The following is a 16233-nucleotide window of genomic DNA, read 5'->3' as shown; positions in this document are numbered from 1 at the left end:
AGGTCGGGAATTGAGAAATGTACATTTATGAATATAAAACTTAGCCAATAGTATAATGAAGTTGCAAAGGTAAAATTCCTTTTACATTTTTTTTTTCATACATTGTAAATCCAAATATCACATCTTTAAAACAAAGCGCTAATTTGTCATGAATATTGTCCTGGATGAAGCTTCGCGTCAATTCTTCCACCCAGTAGGGGGCGCTGTGACGTAGTCAACGCTCCAACTGGACCATCGAAGCAGTCTCGTGTTGTCCGTGCTTATAAAGCTAGGTTTAATCGACCGTGGACGTTCTTTCCCCAAATAATGCTCACATTCACGTAACACGTTTTAAAGCGAAAATTCCAACCGGGACTAAAATGTGTTTAACCTAAATATATTTATTTGCCGGAATACGAAACGGACATTTAATCCCCGTTAACGGTCAGATAGGTGTTAGCTCCCAAGCTAAACATCGAATGTAATTTGCTTTGTACTACAACTGCTGTGTGCTATTTACTGTACTATTTGTACTCATTTGAGGTGACTAAAAATGTTGCTTTGAACGTAGCACGGTAGGGGAGCAGGCTGCTCCTCGAAGAGGGTAAGTAAAAGGAGCATTTTGCATGTGAACTTAATTTATGATCCATCTCTGTTTCCACTTCATAGAACGCACCAGCCATACTGTTGAGAGAGAGTTGAATGAAAAAGAATGGATCCAGTTTACAAGACAAACATTCACATTGCAGCGAACGCTCCCCGTAGTTTTGATAGCAATGAAGCAGAAACTTTGCACTCTGGTGGGGAACGTTCGAAGTCTGGTCCAGAGCTGACGAGAAAAAGGATTTTGCTTCGACACATCGAGGAACACCTTTTTGGAAAGAAAGATGCTATTGCTCCGAAGAAGATGAAACCGATTGAGAAGGAACAACCAGGACCAGATTGTGTAGCCACAACTCTCAGGAACAGAGTAACTACATTTTTGCAGCAGCAACAATGTCCCAGCTTTGTGTTAAAGGTAAGACTTAGACAATTGCTGTCTTAAGTTTCTCGTGATTATTAATATTTGTATTTATGTTCACCCAGTGCAATATGTTTAAGCCACCTGTTGCAAGAGAGGCTCCAATCCGCAGATCAGATCAAGAATTGTTGGAAGACCATCACCCTCTGAAGCGACGAGTGAAAGCTCTGCTGAATCATATACACGGTCATCCCAGTGTCTTTTTATCAAACCACCCGGTTAGTACATTTGTCAATATCGATCAATACAATTGTAATATAATGTTAAAATAAAATGAATACTATGCTTAAATTTGCAAAACATGTCTATCGCCATCCATGAGTCATGGTTGAGCTCCCTTTCCACCAAGCAGTACAGTATGGGTTTGTATTTGAATGTCATTGTGCTACTTTGCACCAAAGGCTATCAAAATTACAACAATAATTTAGGGTTTGTTAATCTGCACCAAAGGATATCAAAATTACAACAATAATTGATTGTTTGTTAATGGTGTAGGAAAATGGAGTCGACCACAAGGGATTCTTAGGTTACAAACAAGTTCCGTTCCTACGGCGCATTATGAGTCAATTTTTAGAGTAAATCAGAACTCATACCTAAATTAACTCTTAATACTCCACATGTTAATACACCAGGGTATCCACTGGGTCTTAAGTGAATTATATTTATATAGCGCTTTTCTCTAGTGACTCAAAGCGCTTTACATAGTGAAACCCAATATCTAAGTTACATTCAAACCAGTGTGGGTGGCACTGGGAGCAGGTGGGTAAAGTGTCTTGCCCAAGGACACAACGGCAGTAACTAGGATGGCGGATGCGGGGATCGAACCTGCAACCCTCAAGTTGCTGGCACAGCCGCTCTACCAACCGAGCTATACCGCCCCAATAGTCTAATATCCAATAATTATAATTTAAACTATTAAAATGTCTTAAATCTTATTAAAAATCTCGTAAAAAGTCTTAAATACGACAATGAAAGGTGTTAGAAATATATTAACAGTATGGACCAATTTCTATTCAATACAGTGAATAATTGTGAAAGTTGAGGACGCATAAATGTTACATAAGCCACTAAAGGTAACATAAGCTATCCGATGGTGTTGTAGTTGTATTCTTTTTTGGTTCGAAAAATGTAAATTTCTGCCACTTAGGTTTTAAACTGCACAAAAAGCATCTTACTGGCCATAAAACTCTTCATTTTCACTACCTTTCCCTGTTTTACTTTTCTAGGTTTCAAACAGTCTTTGGTATTTCCTGAAAGCATAATTAATAGTCACGATTATTATTTATTTTGGATAAACCTAAAGGTTACGTCATTATGTAATGTGTTATAAAATAGACTGCTCAAAAGTCTTACAAAAAGTTATCCACTTATGTTTTTTCATAATTAGTATTTACTGCGATGAGGTGGCGACTTGTCCGGGGTGTACCCCGCCTTCCGCCCGATTGTAGCTGAGATAGGCTCCAGCGACCCCAAAGGGAATAAGCGGTAGAAAATGGATGGATGGATAGTATTTACATTTGAGCTTTTTCTCATTAAATGCTTTTGTTCTATTTATTCATTTTTGATTACCGTATTACCTTGAATTGCCGCCGGGTATATAGTATGCGCCTGCCTTGAATTACCACCGGGTCAAACTGGTTTTGTAAAATAATTAGCGCATGCTTAGCATTACCGCCGGGTCAAACTCGTTTCGCTAAATATTATTTTTATTAGCGCATGTCTAGAATTTCCGCCGGGTCAAACTCGTTTCGCAAAATAATTAGCATATGCCTAGAATTTCCGCCGGGTCAAACTCGTCACGTCACGAGTGACACTTCACCTGTCATCATTTTCAAAATGGAGGAGGCTGATTTCAATAATTTGAAATCGCATAAAGGGAAGAAGATAAAGAGCTATTCAGTAGGATTTAAGGTCCAAGCTATTGAATATGCTAAAAAGAACAGTAAGCAGCTATGTTTTATTAATATACCGTAGCTGCGTGTGCCAAATATGAGTCATTAAATGACTCCCGCCTCCTGGTGATAGAGGGCGCTAGTGATCCTTATTGCGACTACTCGGCTGCAGAAGAAGTGACAACAAGCAGCAACAGTTAGCAGCGATCGTTTATTTTTTCCTCTCGCTTGCACTTTTTACATGGAGGATTACATATCTAAAATAAAACAGTTTTCTAAACTGGACTTTCAATCGAAACAGGAGGTAATAAAGGAATATCTCCATCGAGACAGTGACTTTTAAAACTGAAGAAAGATAAGGAAGACTTCTATAAACAAGTTATTGATACTTTTGTTCAGAAGGAGCTGCGCATGGACTTCATTTATAAGTAAAGGTAACACCATAATAACGTTTTTTTTATTAAATGTGCTTCTCATGATGGTATCCATACATCACACTCAAATTTATAAGCAGAGGCCTAAATTTACCGCATGCCTTTGGTAAGCGCCGGAGTGAGAAGAGGTTTTAAATGAATTACCACCCCGTCAGCAATTCAAGGAAATACGGTATGAATGTTCCAATCAGGGATTTTGCTGGCAATACTGATTATCCATTAGGGAGATTGCCCAATAACGAGACCGATCATGTGTACTAAGTGTAAATGTTTCAATGCATTTATGATGATTGCCATTTACAGTTTTACAATACTAGCAGAATATTTTAACAAGTTCCTTATTCTCTTATACAATTGTTTTGTCAAAACAAAGTCAATAGTACTAAATAACTATACAAACACAAAAACTACTTTCTACTATTTATTTAAATCACCCTAGTGTGTGAATATGAGTGTGAATGTTGTCTGTCTATCTGTGTTGGCCCTGTGATGAGGTGGCGACTTGTCCTGGGTGTACACCGCCTTCCGCCCGATTGTAGCTGAGATAGGCTCCAGCGCCCCCCGCGACCCCGAAGGGAATAAGCGGTAGCAAATGGATGGATGGATTAAAAAAAGAAAAAGAAAATATTTTGAGAAAATAAAAATCGCGATCTAATCACTCTCATTGATTATATACTGAAATTACCATTGGTTTAGGCACCACCAGTTTATGGCTCGATCCGCCCTCTTAAAAGTGGCATGTGTAATAATGTGGCCAGAAATGGTACTGCTATCAGGGTCAAAATTCTGTAGTCCCCTCCCACTCTCCATGACTGAGGTTGCCAGATACGCAGCCGAATCCGAATTCTACTCCAAGGAACTTCAAATCGCAATCGACGAGTTCTACCCTGTAGGTTTCTCTTGTTTATGCTTCTTGCAAGATTGTTTACTGATGTCGATTTGTTAAATGTATTTGTAAAGTTACGCAGCGATATTTTCGCCGGGAGTTGGGACAGATTGTTGGCATTACCCTGCTAAAATGTCTGGTTTGACCACACGGACCACCATCGAAATAATTATATATATGATAATATATTAAAGTTAAAAGTTAAAGTACCAATGATTGTCACACACACACTAGGTGTGGCGAAATTATTCTCTGCATTTGACCCATCACCCTTGATCACCCCCTGGGAGGTGAGGGGAGCAGTGGGCAGCAGCGGTGGCTGCGCCCGGGAATCATTTTGGTGATTTAACCCCCAATTCCAACCCTTGATGCTGAGTGCCAAGCAGGGAGGTAATGGGTCCCATTTTTTTTATAGTCTTTGGTATGACTCGGCCGGGGTTTGAACTCCCAACCTACCGATCTCAGGACGGACACTCTAACCACTAGGCCACTGAGTAGGTATTATATATTGCATAGGCCTACTTTGATGGCAAGCCAGGGCCAACACTAAAATTACCGCCACATTTCGTTCAGCATAACTCCCATGTTGCATCCAACCTGACGCACTGCATTCACTTCCATCTTCGCACATCACCATCTTTCAGTGCAGAGTGCAATTCTATGAGCAAACCACGTTACGCAAAAACCACATTACGCATAAATCATATAGCCTACTACCATGTCAATACACAAAGTACAAAATCATTACAAGTAATACCAAGCACATACCACCCAATATGTGTTTGATGAACATACAGTACCAGAAACCGCAATTAGCCGTGCTAATGTTGGAACTCATTTCCTCAGTATATCTGCATATTGAGAACGAATTAGGCACTGACACTACGTGAAGTGAATTACATTTATATAGCACTTTTTCTCAAGTGACTCAAAGCGCTTTACATTGTATCCACACAGGTTTTATTTGTCGAAAATATATTTTGCCCTGTCAGTTGGATGACACATTGACATGCAGGCTAACGGGCATATATTTCCCCCGCCTATATGTCAATGTGTCATTGACCAGGCTAGCATGCTACGACACTAGTGTGATGGTGCTTCGCTCCTAAGCATTCGTTGCATGAACATACTAGCTTTTATTAGACAAGGTCATAGACTGTATTGGACAATATAGTTTGAATAAGAAATGTCCATTTGCATTTTTTTAAAGTAATAAGAAAACGTAAATGTCTTACTTACCTATCAAGGAGGAAATTAGCAAATTTGGCGTCAGATTAAAAAATATTTTCTGCCTTCAATCGTCTCCATCTTTCAAAAGCATTGCGATACAAATCCTCGTTTTGTTCCTGGCTTTGCCATGAATAAATTGAGAATCGTAACGACACCTTTTAGATTTACTAAGGTCTGATATGTTTAGTAACTTTACCAGTGGCAGTAGCTCGACGAAGAGGGCGGTGCGCTACTTGCAACCTGGATGTGACACACTCACAGACTTTCTAATTGGTTAAACGGTAGAGGGCGGAGCATCGAAAGTAAACAATAACAAGATTTCGGGGCTGTAAATCTAATTTTGAAATGAGCACATCCCGGCTGAACTACTGTTATCAGTTAGAGGTATTCGAAAATAACATGATTTATTAATGTCTTTTGACATATCAGTGCCATTTAATGATGACTTGACATGAAATTATTACATATGGCTCTTTTAAGTGTTGTATACTGACTGACAACGTTGACACGGCAACTCTTGTTACTATATTTCCTCTCGACAACTCTAACCTACTTTTTAATTTCAGTGTACTTTCTGCTGTAATATGGTTCCATCAACCCTTCTTAAACTTTACTGAGCACTAGGTCTGGGCGGTATGGACCAAAACTGATACCTCAGTATTTTTAGGCCGAATCGCGAAATATAATATATATATATATATATATATATATATATATATATATATATATATATATATATATATATATTATATTAATTACTGGGGAAAGTAATTAATTTGTTATTTAAAAAACCTTTAGGTAATGTCATATGCAGTTGAGAGAAGTTTATGAGAGCGGCGCGTGCGTGCGTGTGCCTTTTGTGTCAAGCGACTTGTGACGTCAGCGATGGTTTCAGCTGAACTGTATTTGTTAGCTTTAGCAGTTAGCAGTGGCAGTTTTGACGGCTGTTTTGTTGAATCTTTTCACCGGCTTGTGTTACCTCTGGTTAAAAAAGAGGATCCGCCGGCGCTACGGTGCGGGCATGTCGGCTGTGTGTGAAGGGGAATGTGGCGGGGGATTGGAGGCAATGCGCGGTAGCGACTCTGGACATGTGCCAGACCCTTCTTCAGCTATGGTGCCTGTGCGCCGCACCGGCCGTAACAAAGGCACATCAAATGATACCGGACTCAGAATAGTTTTATTGCCATTGTTTGAGAATGGGTTCATAAACTAGGAATTTTTCTTGGTGCAATCGTGCAACATAAAACACATATAACACAGATTTGGTAATAACAAGAGCTGTAACTGAGCTATCAGATCTTGTTATAGAATTAGAAGGAGCTACTGTTGGGAGTTGTTTATGTGCCTGATGGCCGAAGGGAAAAAACTGTTCATGTGGCGGGAGATGTGGGTCTGGATGGACCATAGTCTCCTGCCTGAGGGGAGAGGGGAGAATAGTTTGTGTCCAGGGTGAGAAGAGTCAGCTGTGATCCGACCCACACGCCTCCTGGTCCTGGAGGAGAACAAGTCCTGGAGGGATGGAAGCTTGCAGCCAATCACCTTCTCAGCAGCACGTACCATGCGCTGCAGTCGATGCTTATCTTGGACTGTGGCGCCGGGGAACCACACGGTGATGGAGGGGGTCAGGATGGACTCGATGATAGCTGAGTAAAACTGCACCAGCATCTTGGTCGGCACCTTACGTTTCCTCAGCTGCCGCAGAAAGTACATCCTCTGCTGGGCCTTCTTGATGAGGGAGCTGATGGCCGGCTCCCACTTGAGGTCTTGGGTGATGGTGGTGCCCAAGAAACGGAAGGAGTCCACAATGGAGACGGGGGTGGGAGAGTCAATCAGGTTGAGGGGGGATGGTGGGGCTGTGACTTTCCTGAAGTCCATGATCATCTCCACTGTTTTCTGGGCGTTCAGCTCCAGGTTGTTGAGGCTGCACCAGGACGCCAGCCGGTCCACCTCTCTCCTGTAGGCGGTCTCATCACCATCCGAGATGAGCCCGATGAGGGTAGTGCCATCCGCAAACTTGAGCAGTTTTACGGACTGGTGACTGGAGGTGCAGCAGTTTGTATACAGGGAGAAGAGCCAGGGGGAGAGTACACAGCCCTGAGGAGTACCAGTGTTCGTGGTTCGACTGTCCGAGACAATCTTCCCCAGCCGCACGTGCTGTCTTCGGTCTGTCAGGAAGTCATTGATCCAACTGCAGAGGGAGTTGGGCACGCTGAGCTGGTAGAGCTTGTCTCGTAGCAGTCCAGGGAGGATGGTTAAAGGCAGAGCTGAAGTCCACAAACAGGATCCTAGCGTAGGTTCCTGGGGAGTCCAGATGCTCCAGGATGAAGTGGAGGGCCAGGTTCACTGCATCATCCACAGACCTGTTTGCTCTGTAGGCGAACTGCAGTGGGTCCAGGAGGGGGGCGGTGATGTCCTTGAGGTGGGGCAGGACCAATCGCTCAAAGGACTTCATGACCACAGACGTCAGCGCAACCGGCCTGTAGTTATTAAGTCCTGTGATCCATGCTTTCTTGGGGACAGGGACAATGGTGGTCTTAAAGCAGAACGGCACGCGGCATAGCTCCAGAGAGGTGTTAAAAATGTCAGTGAAGACAGGAGCCAGCTGATCCGCACAGTGTCTGAGAGTGGAAGGGGAGACACCATCCGGCCCGGGGGCCCTCTGCGTATTCAGCTTCAAGAACTGCCGGCGTACATCCTCCTCTTGGATGGAGAGGGCCTTTACAGTCCTATGATATTCTTGGAGTCCTGTGATGTCCTTTAACTCCTTTAATGAAGTGCTGGCGTTGGTGGGGAGGGTGATGGTGGGGGGAGCAGAGCTTTGATGAGCTGAAGGCCGTTCATGACGACAGTAATGTGTGTTGAGGTCTTGAGCGTGAGTCCGGTCATTCAGGGCCTGGGGGATTTTGGGCTTATAGTTCGTAAGGGCCCTTAGCCCTCTCCAAACGTCCGCAGAATCATTGGAGCGAAACTGTTCCTGTAGACGGTTAGAGTACACAGATTTAGCTTTCTCCACTTCCCTGTTGAAGTGGTACTTCGCTTCTCTGTAGGTACTTCGGTCCCCGCTTCTCCACGCAGCCTCCTTCTTGCGCAGCTGTCGGATCTTGGGTGTGAACCAGGGCTTGTCGTTGTTATAACAAGCCCTGGTGCGTGTTGGAATGACGCGCGCCTCATTGAACTGTATGTATGTATGTATGTATGTATGTATACTCGTCCAGATTGTCCGTGGCCGCTCCAATTGCCTCCCAGTCTGTCGTCTCCCAACATGCACGCAGCTCTTCCACAGCCTCGGCGGTGAAACACTTAATGGTCCTCAACAGGTTTAGCCAGTTTCAGTCTCTGTCTGTATGAAGGGATTAAGTGCACCATCACGTGATCTGATAGTCCAAGAGCAGTGCGCGGGACTGCATGAAAAGCCTTGCTTATTGTAGTGTAGCAGTGATCCAAAGTGTTCTCCTCTCTGGTCGGGCCTTTAATAGACTGCCTATACTTGGGTAATTCCTGGCTAAAATTTCCCTTGTTAAAGTCACCAAGCACGATAACAGAGTCTGGAAAAGACCGTTCCACATGTAAGATCTGTCCTGCAAGCGTGCGTTGAGCATCACGCATGTCCGCACCGGGTGGGATGTAAACGGCCACCAGAATGAATGAAATGATCTCACGCGGTGAGTAAAAGGGCTTACTGTGAATGAAAAGATATTCCAGAGAAGGAGAGCAGTGTTTGGATATTACCGTCACGTCTGTACACCAGCTGTTATTGATAAAGAAGCAGACTCCGCCGCCTCTTTTTTTGCCGGAGAGTTGAACCGCGCTGTCCGGGACACTTGCGCTCAAACACAAGATGAGGAAAAGTCCTTGTTTCTTCTCATCAGCAACGCTAGCTCGTCCATCTTGTTGGCAAGTGAGTGGACGTTGGAGAGAAAGATGCCTGGTAGAGGCGTGCGTAATCCCCGTCCGCGAAGACTAATAAGGGCGCCCGCTCGCTTCCCTCTTCGGTGCGGTCTCCCTCTTTTGATCACAGAATGGACCAAATCCGCAGCTGACGCTAAAATGACCGGTAATAAGTCCATAGGGATGATGGATCTGATGTTCAGTAGCTCTTCGCGGGTGTAAGAGCACGCGGACACACAATTTACGCACAAAAACAAACAAAACAGAGCGCACGAGAGCACCGAGGCAGCCTTCATCGGCGCCATGATACTACATGAAGGTATGGAGGTATTGTCTCAAATATATATCTCTTTTTTTTAAAATACCGGTATTATCTGTTATACTGGTACACCGCTCAGCCTTACTCTATGCACGTATTTATTCTACTTCAAGCTATTTCAACAGCTAGCTTAGCTATTAGCATGCCTTCTTCTGCTTGCTCTTTCTTGGTGTGTAAAAGGTTTAGCTTCGTCCTAATACTTGATAATGATACTTAGGTTATTAAGAAATGTAGTTTATTTGCCATAATGGAGGTGATTATTAAATTCGGAGAGCGGCTTCACACAATTAGCTGCTAGCTTGTCAGTCGGAGAATTTAAAATAAATACAATCCTATTACGAGGGGATCTGTGTTTGTGCCCTTGACTTAATCTATAGCGGAATGAAGGAAACAGGAGGGCCGAGTGGTCTAAGGCGCCAGGTTCAAGGTCACACCTTCCCTGCTTGGGAATTCTGGTCTCCAGTTGGAGGCGTGGGTTCAAATCCCACTTCTGACATTGAAACAGAAACATAAGGTAACATAGTAGGAATGATATGGATCAGGCCCTAAATCCAATCTGTTCTTCCTTATCCCATTTCCTGAAAGTTTCATGAAAATCCATCAAGTTTTTGAGTTATGTTGCTGACTAACTTACTCATTAACAAGCTGACAAACCAACAGTAATTACTGCATTTACATACTCTTAAGGTAATAATTGTTTTGCTCATAGTTATAAAGCAAATTTACAGTGATTACATGCCCATCTCTACCTAAAATGCTAACCGGATCAGGGTCTCCCCATTCCAAACTGTAGCGTTGTGACAAGTTAATGGGGCTTTCAAAACTCTTGTTGTACAATTAAAGACTACTCCAACTCTGTTTTGATTCAATCATTTATAAGTAACATGTCTGTCATTTTGATCTTCTGCCAGGTTCCTGATCACACGGCCATTAGACCTCTTGCTGCACAATTATTTCCCAGACCACCACCTATTGCAACGCCTCCTCCCAGTTCAAGTGTTACTTCACCAGACCAAAAGGAGAGTGACACCAACAAAGGCTTTGAGTGCTTCCTAAGCTTGCTCAACAGTGGAGTCAACATCGAACTGCTAAGTAAGATTGTCAACGATGACCGCGAAGATATCCGTTCAGAAGACGGGTCCGTGAACATTAAGCCCAGTGATGTCGACGCTGGCGCGGGGGAGGGGGAAGGGGAGTCGGCGGGGACCTCGCAAGAGGTTTCCCCGGTTCCCCAATGGCGCCCCATGGATGATTTTCCACTCAAGCAGTCTCGAGATGACACTCTACGCGCGACGTGGGACCAAGTGATATCAATTGATGGGCAGCTGGTTCGCCCGGGGATAGAGCGGCATTTCCCTCACTTTGCAATAATTAGGGACAGATTATACAGAGTGAGTCGTGACACTCAGACAGGAGAGGAAATGACCCAATTGCTGGCGCCAAAAAGCCGTCGGGTAATGATTTTCCAGGCAGCACATTTCAACCCAATGGCCGGTCACATGGGGTATAATAAAACACTCAACCGGGTAATGGCCCGTTTCTATTGGCCACGCATCCGGGCAGACTTACGCCGCTGGTGCGGGGCTTGCCCGGACTGTCAACTAGTCAACCTAGCGACCACCCCTAGGACGCCTTCGCGGCCATTGCCACTCATAGAAGTCCCATTTGAGCGAATTGGCATGGACCTCGTCGGACCATTTCACTCAAGCGCCCAGGGATATCGCTTTGCGCTAGTCCTGGTGGATTACGCAACGCGCTATCCCGAAGCAGTACCGCTGCGCTCCATCTCTGCAAAGAGTGTCGCGCAGGCGCTGTTTCAAGTTATGTCCCGAGTCGGAATCCCGAAAGAGATTCTGACTGACCAGGACACGTCCTTTATGTCACACACGATAAAGGAGCTGTGCGGATTATTGGGTATCAAATCCATTCGGACCAGCGTTTACCACCCGCAGACTGATGGGCTGGTAGAGCGGCTGAATAGAACCTTGAAATCCGTGATCCGGAAGTTTGTACACGAGGACAAACCAAATTGGCATAAATGGTTGGATCCCCTGTTATTTGCAGTGCGGGAGGTTCCTCAGGCCTCCACAGGGTTTTCCCCATTTGAACTGTTGTTCGGCAGGAAGCCGCGTGGGGTGCTGGACCTAGTTAAAGAAAGCTGGGAGGAGGGTCCAAGCCCCAGTAAAAAGGAAATTCAATACGTCATGGACTTGAGAGCAAAACTTCACACATTGGGGCACTTGTCACGTGAGAATTTGCTCCAAGCCCAAGAACGTCAGCAGCGCCTGTATAACATGGGGACGCAACACAGACAATTTTCACCGGGAGAGAAGGTACTTGCATTACTCCCAACGTCCAGCTCCAAATTACTCGTCCAGTGGCAAGGACCCTTTGTGGTCACACGACGAGTAGGTGACGTGGATTATGAGGTCAGGCGGTCTGACCGGGGCGGGGCAACACAAATATACCACCTCAACCTCCTAAAAGGATGGAGGGAGGCGGAGCCTGTCTCCATGGTAACGGCAATAGCGGAGAGCGAGGAGCTGGGTCCGGAGGTTTCCCCCTCCCCGCGGCCCTTCCCTCTCTGCTGTGATAATCATCTCACGCCGTCACAGAGAGCAGATGTGGCCACTTTGCCGCAGCGTTTTGCTGACGTGTTCTCCCCCATGCCAGGCCACACGAACCTCACCCAGCATCACATAGAGACCAGCCCAGGCATGACGGGTAGGTCTCGGCCCTATAGGCTACCCGAGCACAAGCGCAAAGTAGTTCGGGAGGAATTAAAGGGCGTTTTAGATGTTCCTATTGGCAGTGAGAACCACGAAAGTAACAATTATACTCTGATACCAGAGGGAACAGAGCGGTACACTTATGAACAGTACAGTACTGATGCACCAGTACAGAGGATTGCTGGCAACAACCAAGATCTGCAAACCTTTGATGAAACCCATCACGCACATTCCAGCCAGGAGTGTAGTACTGTTTCAGGTTACAGTTTGCTTGAGCATTCTCAATTCAATGCTTCTTTTAACGGTGACAACCGTTCTTGCTGGACACACGCTCATGGTTCCAGTTCCATGTTCTCTTTTCCTTACTCATTGTATACAGACCACTCCCACCCCTCAATTGCTGCCACAGACTCTGAATTACGGCACTATATCTACCACTCCCATGAACAAGACCTCTCTTTGAGCGAATGTCAGTTTGGCTCAAACACTGGCCCGGGTTGCCTGCAAACAGTCGAACTGTCACACCGTAGTGGTAAATTAAAAGCTAAAAAAAAGAAAAGAAAAAGCTACAACTGTCAATGAGAAGTAGTGAAAGTATACTAAAACAAAACTGACAAGTGACCTTCCGAAGATGATGGAGCCTCCGCATGGCATGAAACACCAAGAGGTTGATAAAAAAAAATAGTGCTGACTTTGCACTTCATAATAGCACTATTAACCAGTAATTTTAAACATTTAACTCATTCCTTTACAGAATAAACGCATTTGAAAAAACAAGTGCAACTGTACTTATTTGCACAAAAGTGTTAACATTGTATTTCCATGGCATATTGCATTGTAACTATACTTGCCAACCCTCCCGTATTTTTCAGGAGACTCCCGAAATTCAGCGCCTCTCCCGAAAACCTCCCGGGACAAATATTCTCCCAAAAATCTCTTGATTTTCAGCCGGAGCTGGAGGCCACGCCCCCTCCAGCTCCATGCAGACCTGAGTGACTTGTCGACAGCCTGTTTTCACGTCCGCTCTCCCACGATATAAACAGCGTGCCTGCCCAATCACGTTATAACATCTACGGCTTTTAGAGAGCGCACAACTGCGCACAAAACAGGGAGACGACGCAGAAGAACGAGGAAGATACAGCCATGGTGACGCCAACGACGAGTAAGATGAAGAAATACGCTTGTAAGTTCCAAGCAGCAGCTGCAATTAGACCTGATAGCCTCCGGGAAAAAGTAGTGGAGTACCAAGTGCTTGGCACAACGTTCCCTCTAAGGTGCGCGCCTGCGCAATTGCGCAATGCTCAAGCGTCCTCTGCGCACAGCAAATACATGCCGCGCACCAAATCAAACCCATCTGAATTCTAAACAAAATAAACACATTTATTCTGTGTAATTTTGCAATGCAACTCTGAGTGACAGTGACAACAAGCGGCCCTAACGGTGTTCGTCAACACCGTTCAATTGAACACCGTTCAATTATTGTAACGTTTATCGAGATGTTTCAAGGACACGAATTATATCGATCACTTTATTGAGCAACACTGTTTATATTCGGCCATAACCACACCAAAAACATGATTAAAAAACTGCTATCTCGAAAAACTAGTCATTTTCTGCCGTACAAACCAGGCCAAAACCAACTTGTCATCGGTCACCAACACGCATAGCACTAAGCCACTGGTGCGTTTATGGCCACACAAAAAGTCGGACAACTCTAACACCACACAAAGTTACACTATGACTCCTCAGTCATACGTGTGCTTATTCTACTGTCATTTATTATTAATGTTAATTTGTTTATATTAATCATGGAATGCTGTTAATAGAGAAAGTTACAGGAATTCATCCTATGCTTACATTTCATTGTGCAACATGAGGATGTTTAAGGGGAACTAAATGTGATCTCTGAAAGGGGTACAAATGATTTTCAAAGCAGGACCCCCACCCAGACATATTGTACAATACTAATCCATAGTTTATGAAAAACAAGTTTTATTTTATTTTCATTACAAGTGGGCCAAATCACTAATATTACAAAATAATCTCATGAAAATGACTGCTCTCATTTGAGTGTTATAATAAAAGATTGGTTTGAGACAGGTGTGCTGCTGGTATTGCCACGTGTGATGTTGCTCACATGTGCTCGACTGAATGCTCAGGGAGTTTTTGTGTTTGCTCACACACATGAACAATTAGAGGGAACAAGTTGGCATTGAAGATCTTCCTCAGGAAGCAAGGATTGACCGGTTTTGGGCCATGCTAGGGAGAGATGGAAGATTCCAGACTAGTGCATTTGATGAAAGCACTTTTGTGCGTGCCACACAGCAATGCATCATCAGAGAGGGTGTTCATTATGGTTAGAAAAATAGTGACAGAGAATAGAACAAGGATGGACAATTCAACCCTTAACTCCTTTCCTGCAAATTACATTTCACAGATGCTGCCCATACCTATGCTCCTCCAAAAGCTGTGCTTCTGGCTGCAAAGCATTGCACTTTCAAGTGCAACAATGAGTAGATGAGTGTTGTGTATAGGTGTGAATAAATGAACACTAAAATTCAAGTATTTCTTTTATTTATATATATATATATATATATATATAATATAATTTAAAAAAAATTATATACAACTTGAATTCACTGAAAGTCAAGTATTTCCTATATATATATATATATGAAATACTTGACTTGGTGAATTCCAGCTGTAAATATACTCCTCCCCTCTTAACCACGCCCCAGCCACGCCCCCCGCCTCCTACCTCCGGGAATCGGAGGTCTCAAGGTTGGCAAGTATGATTGTAACTAGTTCCACAGCAGTTTCTATCCTGTTTTTACCTTATCTCATTGATATCATCTCATACTGTATGTGTGTTTATGTGTGCGTACACATGAAAAACATAAATACATTAACATAACAATGAACAAAGTTGTACTTTTTAGATGTCAGGGCCCTATGCAATAGGTACATATATTCTTAATATAGTATACATTTTAACTGACCTTTATTTGACTATGTTTGTCTTTTTGTAGGTGGCTAAAATACGCGGTGCTGCTGACCGCCGTCTGTTACGGTACTGTGTGATGCATTCACTAACGTAACGTAAGGTACCTCATGCAACCCTGCTTAAAAAAAACTGACTTGACAAAAAGTATGATTAAGGTAGCGAACTGCAGTGGACGCATCAGATTGGCGTGTTTGCAATGACGTTATAACCATAGACACCTTATAAGTAGGCGCAGCATTGGCTGCTGTGACGCGAGCAATTCGGCCGCCATCTTGAAGTGGTGATGAGGAGACGGCGAGCAGCCTAAACTGACAGTTGACAGGTAGAAAACAAAGATGGTGTTCCGTCTTTTCCTGCTCAAATGTGCGGACTGTTGAAAATAGGAATCGGGGGATTACTTTTCACAAGTAAGATTTAAAATTAATGTACTAGTTGTATTTTGTGAAAATAATATTACCACAGAGTTGAGAAGGAGAAAAGATCTTCAATATTTGTATGTGAAAATCACAAAGAAATCTTCTGGGGAAGGATGACGCCCCTACAGGGATTTGGTTTACAAACTTTCAGCCCCACCTAAAACAAAATTCACCAGCTGCCACTGATTATGATGCATTCTCATTTTAGGCAAAATATAAGACAATACTTACCAGTATAATTGTAACCAGGAATAAGTCTTCAAGTAACAATATTCAAATACTAACATTGTTGGGTAAAACAGAATTTGGTTTTATTCTGAATCCAGTGAAACAGATTGGTGGTTTTCGCTGATATAAAGACTTTCAGGTGTTTATATCTGTTTAAGTATTTGGCAGACGCTTTTATCCAAAGCGACATACATAAAAAAATACATA

The 16233-nt window shown here is 43.6% G+C and overlaps 1 protein-coding gene across 1 annotated transcript; it reads left to right on the top strand.

Annotated features, from left to right (window-relative positions):
- The first annotated feature begins 211 nt into the window (after positions 1 to 211).
- On the top strand, positions 212 to 14902 carry LOC133617254 (uncharacterized). Its single transcript, XM_061977134.2, has 4 exons — positions 212 to 583; positions 649 to 997; positions 1066 to 1218; positions 10561 to 14902. The coding sequence occupies exons 2-4, from the start codon at positions 692 to 694 to the stop codon at positions 12958 to 12960; spliced, it is 2859 nt and encodes a 952-aa protein (XP_061833118.2). The 5' UTR covers positions 212 to 583; positions 649 to 691; the 3' UTR covers positions 12961 to 14902.
- The last annotated feature ends 1331 nt before the right edge of the window (positions 14903 to 16233 follow it).

This window comes from Nerophis lumbriciformis, linkage group LG16, assembly GCF_033978685.3.
Source record: "Nerophis lumbriciformis linkage group LG16, RoL_Nlum_v2.1, whole genome shotgun sequence".
Classification (NCBI taxonomy): Eukaryota; Metazoa; Chordata; class Actinopteri; order Syngnathiformes; family Syngnathidae; genus Nerophis; species Nerophis lumbriciformis.
This window is presented reverse-complemented; position numbering and strand designations above follow the sequence as displayed.

What these genes read in the sequence shown, in the direction of transcription:
- LOC133617254 (XM_061977134.2), top strand. Translation starts at nt 692, where the DNA reads ATGGATCCAGTTTACAAGACAAACATTCACATTGCAGCGAACGCTCCC. An exon ending in GTCCCAGCTTTGTGTTAAAG is followed by an intron (nt 998 to 1,065) that starts GTAAGACTTAGA and finishes ATGTTCACCCAG; the next exon opens with TGCAATATGTTTAAGCCACC. An exon ending in TCTTTTTATCAAACCACCCG is followed by an intron (nt 1,219 to 10,560) that starts GTTAGTACATTT and finishes ATCTTCTGCCAG; the next exon opens with GTTCCTGATCACACGGCCAT.